The following is a 16,819-nucleotide window of genomic DNA, read 5'->3' as shown; positions in this document are numbered from 1 at the left end:
AATACCCTGATCTGCAAAATAACTAAAGCTGTGAAATAAATGCAGTACAATATTTCCCCATTGAGATGTAGTGGAGTAGAAATATAAAGTAACACAATATGGAAATACTCAAGTACAAGTACCTTCAAATTGTAGAAAGGAGAGTACTTGCACTACATTCCTAGCCTAGAAATCTAGGCGCACCCTAGCGGCAGCAAATATAATTTGCAGACAGGGTCAGTCTAGCAACTCTCCATTGGCTTGCGATCTGAAACAACCAAACTCTGGCCCGGCCAATCACATCGTGTATAGAGTCGGTGGAGGAGGGGCTTATGGCTGCTGCTGCTGGCAAACAGCGGTCTTTCGAATCGGCTTTGGCCGTGTCTCTGGAAGACTTGGAGTCTTTGAGAAAAGAACAAAGAACGGCACTGAAATCATTCTTAATAAAGGAAGATGTGTTCGGATTTTTGCCGACCGGATACGTCAAAAGTTTAATCTATCAACTAGCTCTGCTACCTTCTTCATTGCTCTGGTTGGTTGTAGCGCTATCCTATTGCGTGCAGTGGTAATTTGAAAGACAACAATAAATGTTTATTGATAGTGATAGTCATAGTGTTTCTATTCAATACTAATTACTAACCACTGATATTTTTAACATGAAAATTCATAATTAATCTGGTGTAGTAAACACCAGTTTTTTGAGGTACACATGAATTTTTCAGTGATTATGTACTTTGAATTTGAATAAGGTGCCAGAGTGCATAGTAAAGCATGCAAATAGAGTTTGTTTGCTTTTTTAAATGTGTCCTGGGGACCATCCAGAGGTCCAGGCTAAGCTCCCAATGTCCTTAAATCCTAGAAACACCCTGCTAATATATTATCACCGTTTTAAATTGATATGTTGAAAAGTTGCCTGCTGCATTTAGAAACAACCAAGACCAGTGAGAGCAATGCAAAACATTAGGGTAGAGGGCTAAAAAACCAAAATAATTACAGATAAGGCTGTAAAGCTCCGTAGAACTGAGGGAAACTGCACAGGATCATTTTCTGTGGGTTATTAAGTAAGCATGTTAATAGAAAATTATCCATTATAGCCAATTTAATTTCAACGTTTTACCACCATGGTAAATTAAAACACACAGCAATTCCTCAAACCTGTAGACATCAAGAACTGAAATCCTCATTGTGTGTATCAGCATCACCTGGAAACCTCAAACATGCATGGCACCATACAGATGGAAATTAGTAAAAAAGAAAGATGTTTTTATAAAGGCTTTTTTTATAACCTTCAAAGTCAAAAATGAAAATGTCAGAAGGCATGCAGTGGAAGTGGGAGTCGTTCCAAGGGAAGCAATGCTGTGCTCACTACACAGGGAGGGAGATCTCTGAAGGATTACACAGCCGACTGTCAACGGGGGGTACAGAGCTCAGGCTTAAGGAACCAGAGGATTAGAGTACAAGGGCTTGGAGTCTCGTGTCCAACCCGAGATAAGACAGCAACTCGGTACATCAACCACAGAGGAGGAATGCGTTCACACCACGAGCGCCGAGGCACAGGGTCACCCTCACCACTTTATTGACTCTGCCAGCTCCTGTGAAGGTCTTCATCGCAAGTTGAGAGAACAACAGGAGAAAAATGCATCGCCTCCCTTTGTAAATATCTGCTCAAATCAATCACCAATGTAGTAAAGAGCAGGAATGGGGCCATGCACCTCTTGTCCTCATAATTCCTTTATAGATGTCTTTAAATCATTAATGGTCACAGCTCTGCACCCCTGATGAATGGGTTCAATTTAGAGGAAATCTTGAATTCAATTAATTAAAGTAATTAGAGGCAGTGCTCGTCCATACACACGGAGACCTTATGGCCCGAGGATCTCTGAAGGCTTTTGTCTTAATCACAGCAGGGATGTCAAATAAACGACAAGAGAGCTCGAGGACAGTTGGAGGTGTGACAATCGCGGGACCTGGCTCTCTCCAGCTGCCCAGCGAAGGGCCAAAGGAGCAGTTTGAGGGCTCATTACAAGCATAGAGAATGTAATGTCAACCCAAGGCCACAGCTCTTGAATTTACTACTCACCAGGTCTTTATCCAGCTGTCATTGTTCCTGTCTAATTCATGCCAGCGGAGATCAAGGAATCATTTCATTCTAGAAATGAAAAAGGACTTTGGGAAAGTTGATCCAAATACTTTTCTTTTCATTATTTAGGGTCACGTTAGTCTCACATTGCCAGACCTTCCTGCACAGCGCTGCGGAGGAGGGTCTGGCTGGTCAACACAGCATTCAGGGATGGGAGAAAGACATGCTCTGGTTTATTGGCATTTCTTTAAACCAATCACAATCCGTCATTGGCGGCGCAAAGCGCCTAACGGAGCCACAGTGCCATATATACACTTTATTAGGTACACCTGTACAATCTAAAGCAGTCCAACACAACATCTATCTTTGCGAAGCTCATATGTTCAGTTTTTGACATGATCTGAAATGTGTAAATGAGATGAAATGCTTATTACTTAGATCGCATTCAAAGGTGGTACATTTACTCAAGCACTGTACTTAAGTGCACATTTGAGGTACTTGTACTTTACCTTACATTTTATGAAAATGTTAAACTTCTACTCCACTACATCTCATAGACAAATATTGTACTGTTTACTTAACTACATTACTTTTCCGATTAGACTTTTTCATCCCCTTCCCGCTCCAAATTTGGGGATTTTGAATATAAATGTTTGAGATAAACTGACAGATGAAGTGTTCCTTTGTGGGTTCAGAAAATTATCCTACTTCTTTTGCTAAACTTTGAAAAACCCTCTTGGATCAGCTGGAAAAACATTATCTCATAATATTTCACATATATTTGCAGGACTCATAGTCCTCGTATTAGTACTTTTACTTGAGTAAAGGATCTTAAAACTTGTTCCAGCACTCTGCACTCTAGTACTACCTTCTAATTTGTTGTCCTCCTTTTGTCATTGACCTAAACATTAAAGGTATCATAAAAGTAGGTTTTATGGCCGAACAGTTGTATTTGATTGCATCAGATTGTACAGACGTATGCAATAAAGTGGCCACTGAGGGTACCTTGGGTAGTTAGTAACTTTCTTCTTAAAAGTACTGTAATTCGTTTTCTCTTGGCAAATACATGAAAGTGAATTGAACTCTAAGCAATAATCCCTGAAGCACCAGGGAGCATGTGTGAATGTGCACCAATATAATCAACTTAATCAACGGTGGCAGCTTTGAATACTTATCAAGGCATTGCAAAATTACAGTGCATAAACGGAATCTTTGAATATAGATTTTTGTTAATGTATCTGTGTTGCAGTTCAGTTTTCAAGTCAAATATTTGGTTTCATATTGCTCTCTTTTAGTCACATTGTATTTCTACATGCAGAAGATGGCCCTTTATTTGAAAGCACATGCGGCTTGTATTAATATTAAAGTTACATTCTAGGTCACATTCTTCAAATTTGCATTGAGAGTGTGCACTCAGAAAGGCATATTGTACTTGACAGTTGGATGCAGCAGCCTGTATGCGCAAGGGGCTGAAGAATACCTGTCGCCCATTCAGATTTAAGCATGCCACATTTATTTTCATTACTGGCAGATGACAGTTGCTCACCCAAGATGCGTAATTGATTAGGAAACCTGTTTTCTACACAGCTGCGGGGAATAAATGAAAAAAATGTGAAGATCAGATCCATCACATCAATGAGGATGGACAAATATTGAAGGGACACAGACGTGGGCAAATTGAGTAGCAGATGACAGCTTCGTGGAGCAGAAAAAACTAATTTGAAATTTCAGGGTGTTTTTTTGACATACGGCTCACCCGGCTGAGATTACCTTTCATTCTGACAATATTGTTAGAACATGTTTGTTGCACTACCTGTAGAAAAAAGAAAAACAGAAACTGTGCTCTATCTGAGTCCATATTGAATGTTAATTTACAGCCTTGTCCACAGAGCACTCTGTGACGTGATTTTAACTATCAACCTGTAATATAGATTTAGACGTCACCCGAGCTCTCTTCTATACAGTCATCCTTTGACCTTGGTGTTTTAAACTACCTGTAATATAACCTGTCATGACTAAGAGGTGATGATATAATCTAGGTGTCCTTCTACAGCCGGTCCTGGTGATAACTTCTCCAAGCTTCTCTATTATATTGTTCACATCCAGGGCCAGAGCCTGTTAATTCTGCTTTATGGCCAGAATGGAGGACTCTAATCTTCAATTTCCATGATCACTTTCATTCTGTAAAAAGCCTGTAAAAAACATCTCATGTTCCAAAGTGAGATTTTTATTAGGATGTTTTCTTCAAAGTAAAATATCACCAACTTGCAGGACAGCAATTTCTGTCAGATTCTACAATATGTGCACATAGTCGTTAAAGTGAAATATTCAAGCAGCTTTTTTTTTTTTTTTTTTTTTTTTTTGTCCAAGCATGTATTTTCATTTTGAAGTTTATTTCAACAATGTCTATTGTTGATGATTTCACCGCTGCAAAGTGTGCAGTAGGCGTCCAACCCTGACGTACAGTCTAACAGCAAACAATAGCTTTAACCATAATGGTTGATTGTGATCATTTAGCAATTAATTGCCTTTCCTCCCTATTATTAGATGGATATCAATTCCTTAACATGAAAAATCTGCAACCGTTAAATGAGCCCAGTTGGAGCAACAAGGCTAATTTATGACCGACCTATTGAAATTGATTGCCAATGATTGTCGCTGACTATGTTTTCTCTGGGAAATCTTCAAACGCTTCTGTGCCTTTACCTTCCTAGCCACGGCTGTCAGCTCAAGTCACATCAACTGCGTTCAGTCGGTATGTTTAAAAAGAAATGCACAAGGAGTCATGTCTGCTGTCTTCTTCTCTGCCTCGAGGAAGAGTGGCAGAGGACAATACTGTACTGCACACAGAAACAACAATTGTCAGCCGAGTTAACAGTCGAGTTTGAAAACAAATTTCCTTCTTGTAAGCTGGGAGGAAGTTAGGGGATTCTGGGGCACTACAGGGCACTAAAACAAAATCCGGCTTTATATCTTGGGTTTTATAACTTTATCTGCAGTACTCCACTTTTCCTGAGACTAAGGGGATATAACTATATGGCAATCGTTACTTTACAGTGTACAATAAATGTTATATTTTCCATTATTCAATAGTCCAATTCTTTCCCTGTCAATAAAACCTTAGCTACTGTCGTTAACTGTCTTGGCTCAGTGGATGCTGTTGTGTTAGCAAAGGTAGCTTTATGGCTAACTGATGTGTGCATTACATAATACTAACACAGGAATTTGTACTTGTTATTGGACTTGTGTTTTAATGAATTAATCAATTAGTTTCTTTATCTATAATTATTATCTAATTATTAATTGAGGATTTTTAAATGAAGGTGTTTTTGTGTGAATTATAGGCAAAGTCATACATCTCTTAAATTATACTTAATTTGTCAATAAAGTGCTTGTTTTTTTTTTCCAAGGGATTTGTGGTTTTTTAACCTTTTTTAAATGAATGCAGATATTAAGGGATCTCTAGCTATCATACCAAATACCTTTATCCACAACTAAGGTTTTAATGAAGGTGTATGTTTTCAGGGGTAAATGAAGGACTCATTTCTGGTAATTTAAGGGATTCTCTTATATATGTTTTACTGTATGGATTCCAGGCATAGTACACCCTTTTTGGATAGATAACTTGCGTTGGTTTGGTTAAATGACATTGACCCCTACCCCTTTTTCACTGTAGTAAGAGCCATATTCAGCCATCTTAACCAGAATATCTGCCTTCCACTGTGTACTAGCACCAGAATTTGTCATTCTAAACAAATAACACTTGAGATGTGTGTGCAACAAATCTGCTATGCTGGCTCTCGCCTTCAGATTTGATTTTGTTTTTATAGTTACATTTTCCTCTCTGTAGATCAACATCTTCTCCAGAAGCAGTTTGTGGACCCTAAAATCTGTAACTGAATGGGCTTACCATCTGTGCATATGTACACATATTTTACCTGGAAAATAAAATAGTAAGATGGAAGAAAAAAAAGGAATAAAGGAAGGAAAAAAGATTTTCCCAACTGTGCCTTTTTCTGAAACTTTGTTTCATAAAATTCTACAGAGATTTTTTTCAGTCCTAATTAGTGGAACACAAAGATACAGTGTCCTCCTATGACATCGCTGGAGGACAAGTTCAAACTCTTTGACTCTTCTAAAAAAATATATGATATGAGATACATAATAATTTCTTTTTTGGTGGGGGTGAAGTGTCTGTTTAACAGAGCAGAGCTTGGTTGCAGAACCCATTTGGCTGCTGAATTAGAATCAACAGATTGAAGTTACCGGAAAAGATGCTGCTGACTGATCTGCGGGAGGGAAATGAAAACAATGGCAGTGAAATGATCTCTAAAGGCTCAAAATTACACTTTAATCCTGCTGCAGCATCACTGCAAACGATGGCAACAACTGAAAGTGTTATTTGTTTAGCGGCTTTTGAGGCCGAGAGCCAGAACCCAGCACATGTTGCGTTCTTTTGGTCCTGCTGAATTGAAGAACTGCTTTAAAACTGGGCATTTTGTGTAAAAAATGAAACTTAAAACAAAACTAAAGTAAACATCAACCCCAACAAAGGAAGACAGTTATTGACTAATGAGATTATTTACCGCCTCAGAAGTCACATTTTGATTGCTTTCTCCCTTTTTTTTTCCCACTTTCAAGTGGAATTGGTCACGCGCTCGGTTGATATGATCACTGTTTCCACATTTAGCTCTGTTTGACTTGGCTTCTGGATGCTGTCTGGGAAACTAATGATGGGTTGTCTGCCCACAGGAACCATGGTAGTGCAAGTGGCAGCCACAGATGCAGATGACCCAACATATGGGAACAGTGCCAGGGTGGTCTACAGCATCACCCACGGACAGCCATACTTCTCAGTGGAGCCTAAGACCGGTAAGGTACAACATGTGTCAGACAAAATGATGGTGATACAGTACACAGATGTGGCAACAGTGAGTCATTTAAAGGCCCTGAAAACAACCAGTGGAATATACTGACAATGGAAACACTTTTCTTTTGCCATCAACAAATTAAAGTTTCAAAGAATGCAGCTGACAACCTAATTCTATTAAGTATCGTCACTTAGTGCAATAAAGATAACAGCAATCAGAAAACTGTTAAATAAAGCAGGCTGTGAAAAGGGCTGAAATAAAAAGATAAGATGTGAGGTAGTTTGTTGACTTGTGGAGCGTTTTATCCTGAGAAGTGCAGCGGCAGTCCTCGCTACATCTTCATAGCTGGCTCATTAGCCACTGCCCTGCCGAGGCTCGGCTACTTCATGCAGAGCACTCTTGCAAGAAAACAGAAAAATATGGGCCATCCCATAATGTCAGGCTTCATACTCTGCTTCGAGAGCAACACATACACACATGCCGGGAATTTTATGAATGTAGTTCTAATTCATGAACTGGTGAAAGCCACTGCAATGCAGAGATTTATGTCAGTTATTTTTCACACTCGGGCAGACAGAAATATGAAGGATGTTCGACAACAAAAACTCCACAGTGACCTGTAAGGTTCACTGTAAACATTCAATAAGCCTAACCACCGAAAGAAAATGGAGCATTCAAAAAAAATTTATGTATATCGCAAAAAAGAAAATGACTTCATACTGTGTTGGCGTAATGGATGTGGTGTCTGAGGAAGACTCCAGCACACTTAGCTGTGAAGTCTGCGCAGTATCACAGAATTTCTATGTTGTTTTTCGCTTTCTAGAGACCTTCGACTAATGAAGCCTCCCGCTGAAGCTTTCATTAGGGAACATTTCCGTGTTTCCATGTTTTGGGGCGCACATTTACATGTTTTATACACTCTAAATGAAAAAGTTTCTCATGGATAATCTTTAAGCTCCAACAGTTCCTCTGGGACTTCTCTGAGGCTGTAAATCTTTGATTTGAAGTGATTCCTCATGGCTGCTTAGAAGCTAAAACTTCTGTGGGCTAATTAATGTGTTAGAAGGCTGTGATTACCTTCCTTAAGATGAGTTTGGTTTGGAACTTGTGAATTATTTGTGCTTCAAGACATCTGGTGGGAGCTTGGACTACTCCAAGTTGTTGCTCCTTCACGTTGAAAGGGGCCAATTGAGGTGGTTTGGGCATCTGATTAGGATCCCTCCTGGGCACCTACCATTAGAGATTTTCCGGTGCACGTCCAAATTGTAAGAGACCCCAGGGAAGGCCCAGAATGCACTGGAGAGATTGTATACCTCGGATGGATGGATGGATGGATGGGACAAATTACATTTTAGCTAGATTTGATATTCTTCCTCTCTCATTCCTTTTACAGTTTAGAATACAAATTGGTAAAGTGTTATACCTTCTTGCTGCCATTTTGCAGAGGCCACACAGGCTAATTAAAAGGGTATTGTATACAGTTGCTCAGGCAGTAGAGACAATATTGTAGAGTTGGTGGATGGATTTCTGGCTCCCAGTGTGTCCTTGAGAAAGACACTGAACCCCAACTTTCTTCCAATGTGTGGACAAGAGTGACTTGCAATTGCTTTTTAGGAGTAAGAATAGAATGTTGCTTTAAGCACAAAACTTGAAGCTCACAGATAAATCCCACATTGGTACTCTTTCTGTAGGACAATGGCTGGTTTATTAACCTGTCAAACAAGAGGTAGACACACACACACACACACACACACACATACACACACCTAAATGTGCACCCAGACGCAACTCGTGGGCCCCTGCAATCGCTTCGGCTTTCTGCTGTCCATCTCTTCCTGACCACAGCTGATTATACTTGGCTGTCTTTCCGTCCACGGCATGGTTATGAGAGGCAATATTGGTGTCAGAATTGAACAGCATGGATGGCTGTCAGAGAGGTGTGACTCCATGTGGAACTCGATGCGGGGAAGCATGAAGACATGTTGCTTAACAAGAGTAACCTTAATACCAATAATGTGAGAACACGGCTTATGGAAGAGCAACTTGTGTGTCGAGGGGGGAGTCCTGCAGGCTTTTATAGCAGCATTGATACTGTCTGGAAGTCTCTGTTGGTTTGTGGAAGTTTCTTTGATAGATTTCTTTTTAGATTCCCCGTATTGCTCCCTGCTAAATTATGAGACACAACTGTAATTGAGAAAAATATTAGGAAGTGTTCACCCCGGTTAGCTTCGTCTTCATCTTAATTTAGTTACCTTTCAGGAAGAACTACCTTGGGGAAATAGAAATGTATGCCACTATGAAATGCTGGTTTTCTGTAAAAAGATCCTGCTGTGTCATCAACTTTTTACTCTGTAGCACCTTTTAAAAACTTGCCGACTTTTGTATTTGTCTATTGGTGGTTTATTTATTTGAAATTTTCTGAAAAATCACAGCACTAATATCAAATTATCCAAATGCAACTTTCTGCAACTTTCTGCTACTTCTTATTTTTAGATGAATTAAAAATGATCACGATGAAAAGGGCCTCATTTATCATGTTGTGTCCAAGCAGTAATTTCTACAACAGGGACTGAAAGAAACTTGACTACTTGCCCCCGGCTCTTCAATGATCTTTAACAAAGTTAGCAAGAACGCTTGAACCCATCGACGAGTCTCGAGTGAGACTTCATCACACCAATACCAATTAGAGCAAGAGCAGACATTTACTTAAGTGATGTTCAAACAGCATGTCTACCCCATAAAGTCCCCATTACTCTCATATCATGTTTTTCTTAGAGCCATTCAGTTCAATGACCAGAGCTCATACTTTCACAGCCTCAGTTGCTGACGTGTTTTTCATTAAGCTAAGTGGATTCTTTAAACCCCAAGGTTGATATTTCAAAAGCTTTAATGGGTTATGATTGCTTACAGTAAGTGGCCTGTGTTATTCTGTAATAGATTGTGATGCTAATCACAGTTAACTTCTCTTACATGCCATTCTGTCCACTGTGTACATACTGGGAAGCAAGCAGCGTGGTGGATTAGATGTGATGCAGAGATGTCAAATCTGCCTATGTTCTGTTTCAAATTGAGCAGTGTGCTTAAAGCTTCTATCAATGCATCTTAACATCTTAAGAGTGACGGCCCCTTACATGTATTTGTTTGCATCTTGACGCCGTTTTACTTTTCCAGATTTTCCATCACATAATAATTTAGACAGGTTTCTAGAAATGTCAATAACAACTAGAGTTTAGCATCGTTTGGATTTTAACGATTCTGATTCCAATTCCGATTCTTCCTTTGGATTCTGGTTCTCATCGATTCTCGATTCCGATTCTTTGAGGGGTGGAGTTGAAACGGGTCACATGCCTATTTTCACAATTAAGAGGAAAGTTTTGTTTTGATTCAATGGTGGTTTGCAGTTTTACAGCTTTTTCAATGTAAAATAAAGCCACACTAGAGCTCCGCTTACTGTGCTCCAAGGCTACAACACAACAAGCGCCTGGCCGCTACGGAAACCAAAACTTGCGCATATTAAATTTGGCACCTATGATCAGATTTGAAACCAAATCCTCCAAACGATTTCAATAAAGAAACGATTCTACTGGAATCGTAATTTTTGAAACAATTCCGAGTAGGAATCGGTTCTCGATGCCCAACCCTAATAACAACAACAGAAAATGTGCTTGTACAGTTGACTTGTTATCTTGTATTCCTATCTAAAGCATACACTCCAAGGTTTGTGTATTTCACTACCCAGATGATCGTATTTTAAAGCTGTACTTTGCGAATTTTAAAAGAAGAAATAAATGAAAAGTTACATGTATACCTGTATAAGCAGTAAAACGCTAAAACTAACTTTTGCTGAACAGCGTCCACTATGGCCACCAGATAATGACACACTGAATTGTCCTTTATTTGCCAAGATTCTCTTGAGTCTGTTGCTTTTTTTAATTTTGTGATAATACCATTAAAATGTTTATCTATTGCATGTTAAAAACATAGTCTAACACTAGTACAAGTAGAATAGAGTCATGAAGTCAGATAACTAACCTAGCAATGTCACAATATAGTAAGTTAGCTAACCATTAACTACCATAGGCTTCTGGTCAGAACAGACCCAAGGCTGTAACAGAAAAAACACCTATTGAGTTGACTCTTTTTTTAGAAGTCTTTTCTTACAAAATTAGTCTCGCTTTAAATTTATAATCTCTACAGGTGGTAAATATTGTGTCCGCTTTCTGTATTGGTTGTGAAAGGGACCACATTGTTTGTGTTAACTGTTAGTTTTTAACATATTGTCAATACCATGTATCTTACAGAATACACTCTGGGGGTGAGACACCCGCTTTTTAGACAGCAGACCAGGATTGAGTGTTGTGGGATGAGTCTGTCTTTGCAAGTTACTAATTAGTCCCATTTGCAGCACACGCCTGGCCCATAGCAGAGGGTGACTTTGACAAAGTGCCTGGGCTGAAATACACTCTAAGCTCCACATTGCAATACTGCACTAGCGATTAAGTGGCAAAGAGCTAATGGTCAGGGGGGCGGGGGGAATAGGATGCGTGTGACCCAGTGTTAGGTGGGTAGCATCCTGGCTCTCTTTCATCTAACAAGTCTCTTTACTCTGGTTCTTAATCCCAAATTGAATCTACAAGGTGCCCTTGGGAAAAGTACTTAATCCTGAATAGCTCCAATAACTTCCAAGCAATACATAATGTCGGCAAAATACATAAGTTGCTGCGCCTAAAGGTGCTTAGTTAAGACAGAAATGTTGTTATATATTTTGATTGATAGCTTGTAGTTTAGTTTGAAGGTGAAGCTGAAAATATAAATGCTGTTCTAATTGATGGCAGGCTCAAGGAGGTTTGAACAGCTGCCTCCAGCTCCGTACACCTTGGCGACATGGCAAGTCCTTTAGAGACAATTATCCCCGCACATTAACACTGCTAAGCATGCATGCATGCTCACAGGCCTCAATGGCTGGAATAACAAGAGAAGAATTTAGTCAGTAGAAAATGCCAGGTGCCTGAATGAGAGGATTAATTACACTCTGAAGGGGGTTTAAGATGTGACACGGCTTGCCTCTCAGAGCGACACAAGTACGACATCTGAATATGACAGGCACTCAGGTGAGAGAAGCCTGGACGGACAGAGCTTTGTCTTTTTCTCATCCTGGGAATCTAATTAAACCGGAAATGCTCAAATAAATACAAAAGGCCAGGTGCAATCCTAGATGCAGAGGTCAGGAGCAGCGGGCTTCCTGTGATTAAAATATTAGCGTGGCCTTTTTACAGAGATGCTCACAAGTCTCTGAGCTAACAGTCCAAGTCAAGTCTCTCGTAGTTAGGAGTGTTGTATCAAATGCTGTGTTCCATCCAGGGTGCTTAGAACACTGCATAGTTATATATAAAAATGCTCATTCAACTTTTCATAACATTAAGTGAACTTCAGTCAGCGTTAACCTCACGTAGGCCGTAGCTAAAGCAAGAAGCAAGCTAACATAGGGACAGCAGATGAAAATTAGCCTGTATGGCTAAATCTGGCACATTTACATGTTTGATTATGTGCTCATGTTGATTAATGTGCCTTTTAAAGGTGCCGTAAGTAGGATTGCGAAGATGTGCGTACGCTCTGAGATCCTCCCTTTAGAGACCCCGGCCTTTGCTATCAGAGAACAGGGCTACAGGGCAATCATCATTTCAGGAGGTCCAGCCTCTGTGTATGCAGAAGATGCCCCGTGGTTCGCCCCTGCCATTATTCACGATTTAGCCCAAAAATTTTAACATTGACAACTTCTCAGTCCCTCCCCCGCTTTTGCTAAAGCCCAAAACGGTCTCCTAAGCCACTCCCCCCACAAGGAAGAATGAATGTGTGTGAGTAGTGATTGACACGCAGTTAGACACCCGCCCTAGCCCTGATTGGTGCATCTGAACAGGGGGCGTGGATTTTTGCAAATCGCACTACAGGCTGTAGGTGGTGCCAGAGGAGCCGGATTTCTTTTTTTTTTAATTACCTGCTTCATGTAGTTCTACTCGAACATAGGAGCAGTTTCAGCAAATATGACAGAAAGTTAGTTTTATAAGGCTTACCTACTGCACCTTTAATCTTAAATTTTTTTATAAATAACAATTAAAAATGTTAGATGGGCAATGCTGAGCTAAACATGTTTGCTAACCTATAGGGTTTCAAATTAGATGTGGGGAGGCCAGAATCCTTTATATGACATATTTTGCATTCAGCGCTTCTTTTGTTTGGGCCTTGTTATATGAAGGTTTTAAAGCCAAAGCTTCTGATGAATGGCACAGCAGCTGCCGGTGTGGTTGACGTGTTTGTTGTCCTCTCTCACGCATGGCCGCACGCAGCAGATACGTTACGTATTACTTGTTACTTAGGTAGGTTAAAAGCTAGCAGGGAGGAGAATAACATTCAGCACATCAGACATTTTCTAAAAATTTAAATTGTTCACGAGTCCCACATCTCGAGTTAGAGTCGAGTCTGAAGACTTAGGACGAGTCTAAGGTCAAGTCGGAAGTCTGTGTGCGATTTAAGTGTGACTCGAGTCCGAGTCTCAAAGTCCCCATCGCTGCCTTTTTTTAAACCTACTGTGCTTTTTTCTTTACCCTCTTCTTTAAAAGTGTGTCTCTTGTTGTGGCTCTGTTTGAGACTCTTGTGGTGGCGACTGCACTAAATCGAGAACATTACAGCTGAAGGCTAGATATAAATCTTGCTGTCTCCTGTAATATGGAGAGGGAGATGCAATTTTTCAATTCTAATCACAAACAACAACAACACACTACCTGGATGTGTGCGCAGATGAACACACTTCCTTTCAGCGTAACATAAAAAAAAAATCGATCCTATGTTCTGTAACATGTTTCTATAGACACTTCGATGTGTTGTGGCCCTCTCCCACTGAGCAGGTATAGTGACCCGTGATTAGAGCATGATGCTTGAATGTCACTAACTAATAAACTACCTTGGCTGGAGGTTTTATTCCCTGTTTGTGTGGCCTGTTTTTGTGTTATGGGATCTATTCTTTGTAAGTGGACTGCCTCAGGGTTCTGCAAATCACATACTGCACCCTTTATGTTTAAGTGTTCATCACCTCTATCAGTACCTCTCATAGCTGCATGCAGAGCCAGAGGGTTCCTCCAAAGTCTGCACTTTTATTTCCTCTTCCCAAGACAAATGTCAAGTATCTGGGCTTTAGCAGGGAGCATGGCCCACCCGTCTGCCGCCAGTGTTGTGGAGACAGCTAGATAAATGCACGGCTACGATGCGTCTGGCTTGCACCGGAGGCAAGGAGTCACGGCGCAATGCGAAGCCGCGCCGTGATAGCGACAGAAGGATTTTAATCATTGCCTCTCCCCAGGAATGACACCAGCACTGCACGGGGTAACAGAGATAGAGAGCGAGGGGGCTGGCACCCAGCAGACAAACAACAGTCTCGCAACATCGGCATGTGGATTAGCAGTGTCGCTCGGTGAGAAGTATGTGTGCTTCTGGCCAGGCGGGAGGAGAAACATGTCTCTGTTGTTGTTTTTTTAGGATGCTAAAATCAGGATTCATGGCATCATTAACCACAGCCAATATCTTTTAGGCTCCAACACACCAAGCTGATATTAAATAAGTATATAAATTGTGTGTGAAGCCTATCTGTGGTTTAGTTTCATTTATCTCACCGCTGGCTGCACAAGCTTAACATCTTTTTCTAGTTTATTTCACCTTTTAGGAGCCATCCGTTGCAGCTGTTATTATAATCCAACCATTATCCAGCTTCAGCTTTTCTTCCCAGAATGTTAAAAGATGCCTCTTTTTAAGTCTAGACATGCATGCTTTGTCCCTATGGTGGAGATGTACTGTATGGAGCAGAGAACAGATACGTTTTTTTTCTCTTTGTGTCTAGCTAGTATTATGGGAGCCTCGCTGGATTGAAGGCTTGAAGTAACCTTTTCTGAACTCAACTCAAGTAAACAGGGTTTACAGGTGTCGCTGCAGCAGGCACCAGAGCAGTGGTGGTGCTCTTTAATTGGCTACGAAGTTACATTTTGGAAGAAGCAACAGCAAAGTGATGAAAAGATGGATGAAAGATGGATGCAAGGGATAAACGGAGCAGATGGGTGAATATCTACAGCACTGAGATAGATGCCTAAATTCTCCGCATAAAAAAGGAACAGATTACATGTTTTGACTTTGTCGACAAGGCTTAACCAAAGGGATAGAAAGGAAGCCTTGTTTTACCCCACTGCTACATGACAACGTACCACTGTTCATTATTTGATGCAGGACTGAAATGGCATGTTTTGCAGATCAACAGCCAAAGATTATTGCTTTATTGACCACCGTCATCCCACTGTAAGCCCACTGGCAGGGACTTTGGAGAAAAGAAAGTGGACAGCTCACTATAATTTCGCTAACTGAGCCATTTAGTTTAGAGCAGCCAATAACAGTTTTCAGCCAGAGGGACTGTAATGACATTAATAAAGGATGACAGAGAGAGAAAATTAAACACTTAATGGAATTGTTTATTTTCAAGTACACCCGCGGTTGACGGTCAAAATGCATCTTCATTTTTCTCTTGAAGTCTTTTGACCCACTTTTCTTGATTTGTTTGTCCTTCCTCATTTGTTGCTGAATCAAGCTTAATTGCAAATACTGTGTGTGTGTGTGTGTGTGTGTGTGTGTGTGTGTGTGTGTGTGTGTGTGTGTGTGTGTGTGTGTGTGTGTGTGTGTGTGCGTGTGTGTGTGTGAGAGAGAGAGATAGAGATAAAGTAAAAGAGAGTGTGAGTAAGTGTGCTTGTACTTGTACTATTCTTGTGAGAACCAGACTTTAAATGTTAAGAAATCCTTGCTCATGATAAAACAAGAATGACGGTTAGGTTAGGCATAGGATTGGGCATCGAGAACCGGTTCCAACTTGGAATCGTTTCAAAAATGACTATTCCAATGGAAAAGTTTGGAAACATTTGGTTTCAAATCCGATCATCAGTTCCAAGTTTAACATGAGTTAGTTTTGTTTTCCGTAGCGACCATCGTACCTCCAGGTGCTTGTTGTGTTAGGGTTAGGGTTAGGCCACGGAAAACAGTTAGCGCCACTCTAGTGTGGCTTTACTCATACATTTACATTGAAAAAGTCTGGTAAAATTGTAAACCACCGTTGAATCAAAATAAAATGTTCCTCTTATCTGTGAAATAAGCATGTGACCCGTTTCAACTCCACCCCTCAAAAAAAGAATCAATAAGAAATGGAAAGGAAAGGAAAGGACGAATCGGAAATTGGAATCAGAATTGTTGAAATCAAAACGATGCCCAATCCTAGTCAGGCATGCAGTTGGGTTGGGGAGGAAAGTTTTACGTAGCATTTTACAGCAACTGTCTTTTTCAGAGACATAACAGTCTGTCACAACAGAAAACAAAAACCTAATATACACATAGTGCTGGCGGACCTTAATCATGCTAGTGATAGCCGTTTATCAGACATCTTTCTCCAAAAACCCATTCTTGGTGATTTCTCATCCAAAAACAACACAGTCCTCGTCAAGGGCAGAGCTGATTGAGATTCTACAACACCTGTAATGAACAAATAAATAGTGTTTTTTTTTTTTATTTCTTCCTCGAGAGATTGGACCTCAAGTACACGTCAAATTTCTGGGTGATTTAAAGGATTATTAGAAATTCTTCAGGTACTAAATCTAAGCAAGAGCTCCGCTTTGATATGCTTCATCAGGCTGGGAATGCGATAAAGCACAAAAATGATTCATTTATTTAGGAACTGTGTGCTGTGGCTTTGTGTGTTTTGCAATCTTCCATGTTCTGTATTAATCTTTAATAAGTGCCATTTAATGAATTAAACACATTGTGTGGTAAGTCATTAACTTTGGACGCAACAGTGATTGCTTTTGAGGGA

General features: G+C 40.3%; 1 protein-coding gene across 6 annotated transcripts in view; it reads left to right on the top strand.

Moving 5' to 3' along the window:
- LOC114549038 (cadherin-7) overlaps positions 1-16,819 on the top strand; it is a 153,949-nt gene that overhangs the window by 101,424 nt on the left and 35,706 nt on the right. For all 6 annotated transcript variants that reach the window (XM_028569149.1, XM_028569148.1, XM_028569147.1 and 3 more), the window contains one exon: positions 6,812-6,931. In XM_028569149.1, coding sequence (XP_028424950.1) covers positions 6,812-6,931 — 120 coding nt within the window. The remainder of the gene's footprint in view (positions 1-6,811; positions 6,932-16,819) is intronic.

This window comes from Perca flavescens, chromosome 22 (assembly GCF_004354835.1).
Source record: "Perca flavescens isolate YP-PL-M2 chromosome 22, PFLA_1.0, whole genome shotgun sequence".
NCBI lineage: Eukaryota > Metazoa > Chordata > Actinopteri > Perciformes > Percidae > Perca > Perca flavescens.
The sequence above is the reverse complement of the archived record's forward strand: the minus strand, read 5'-3'. Positions and strand labels throughout refer to the sequence as shown.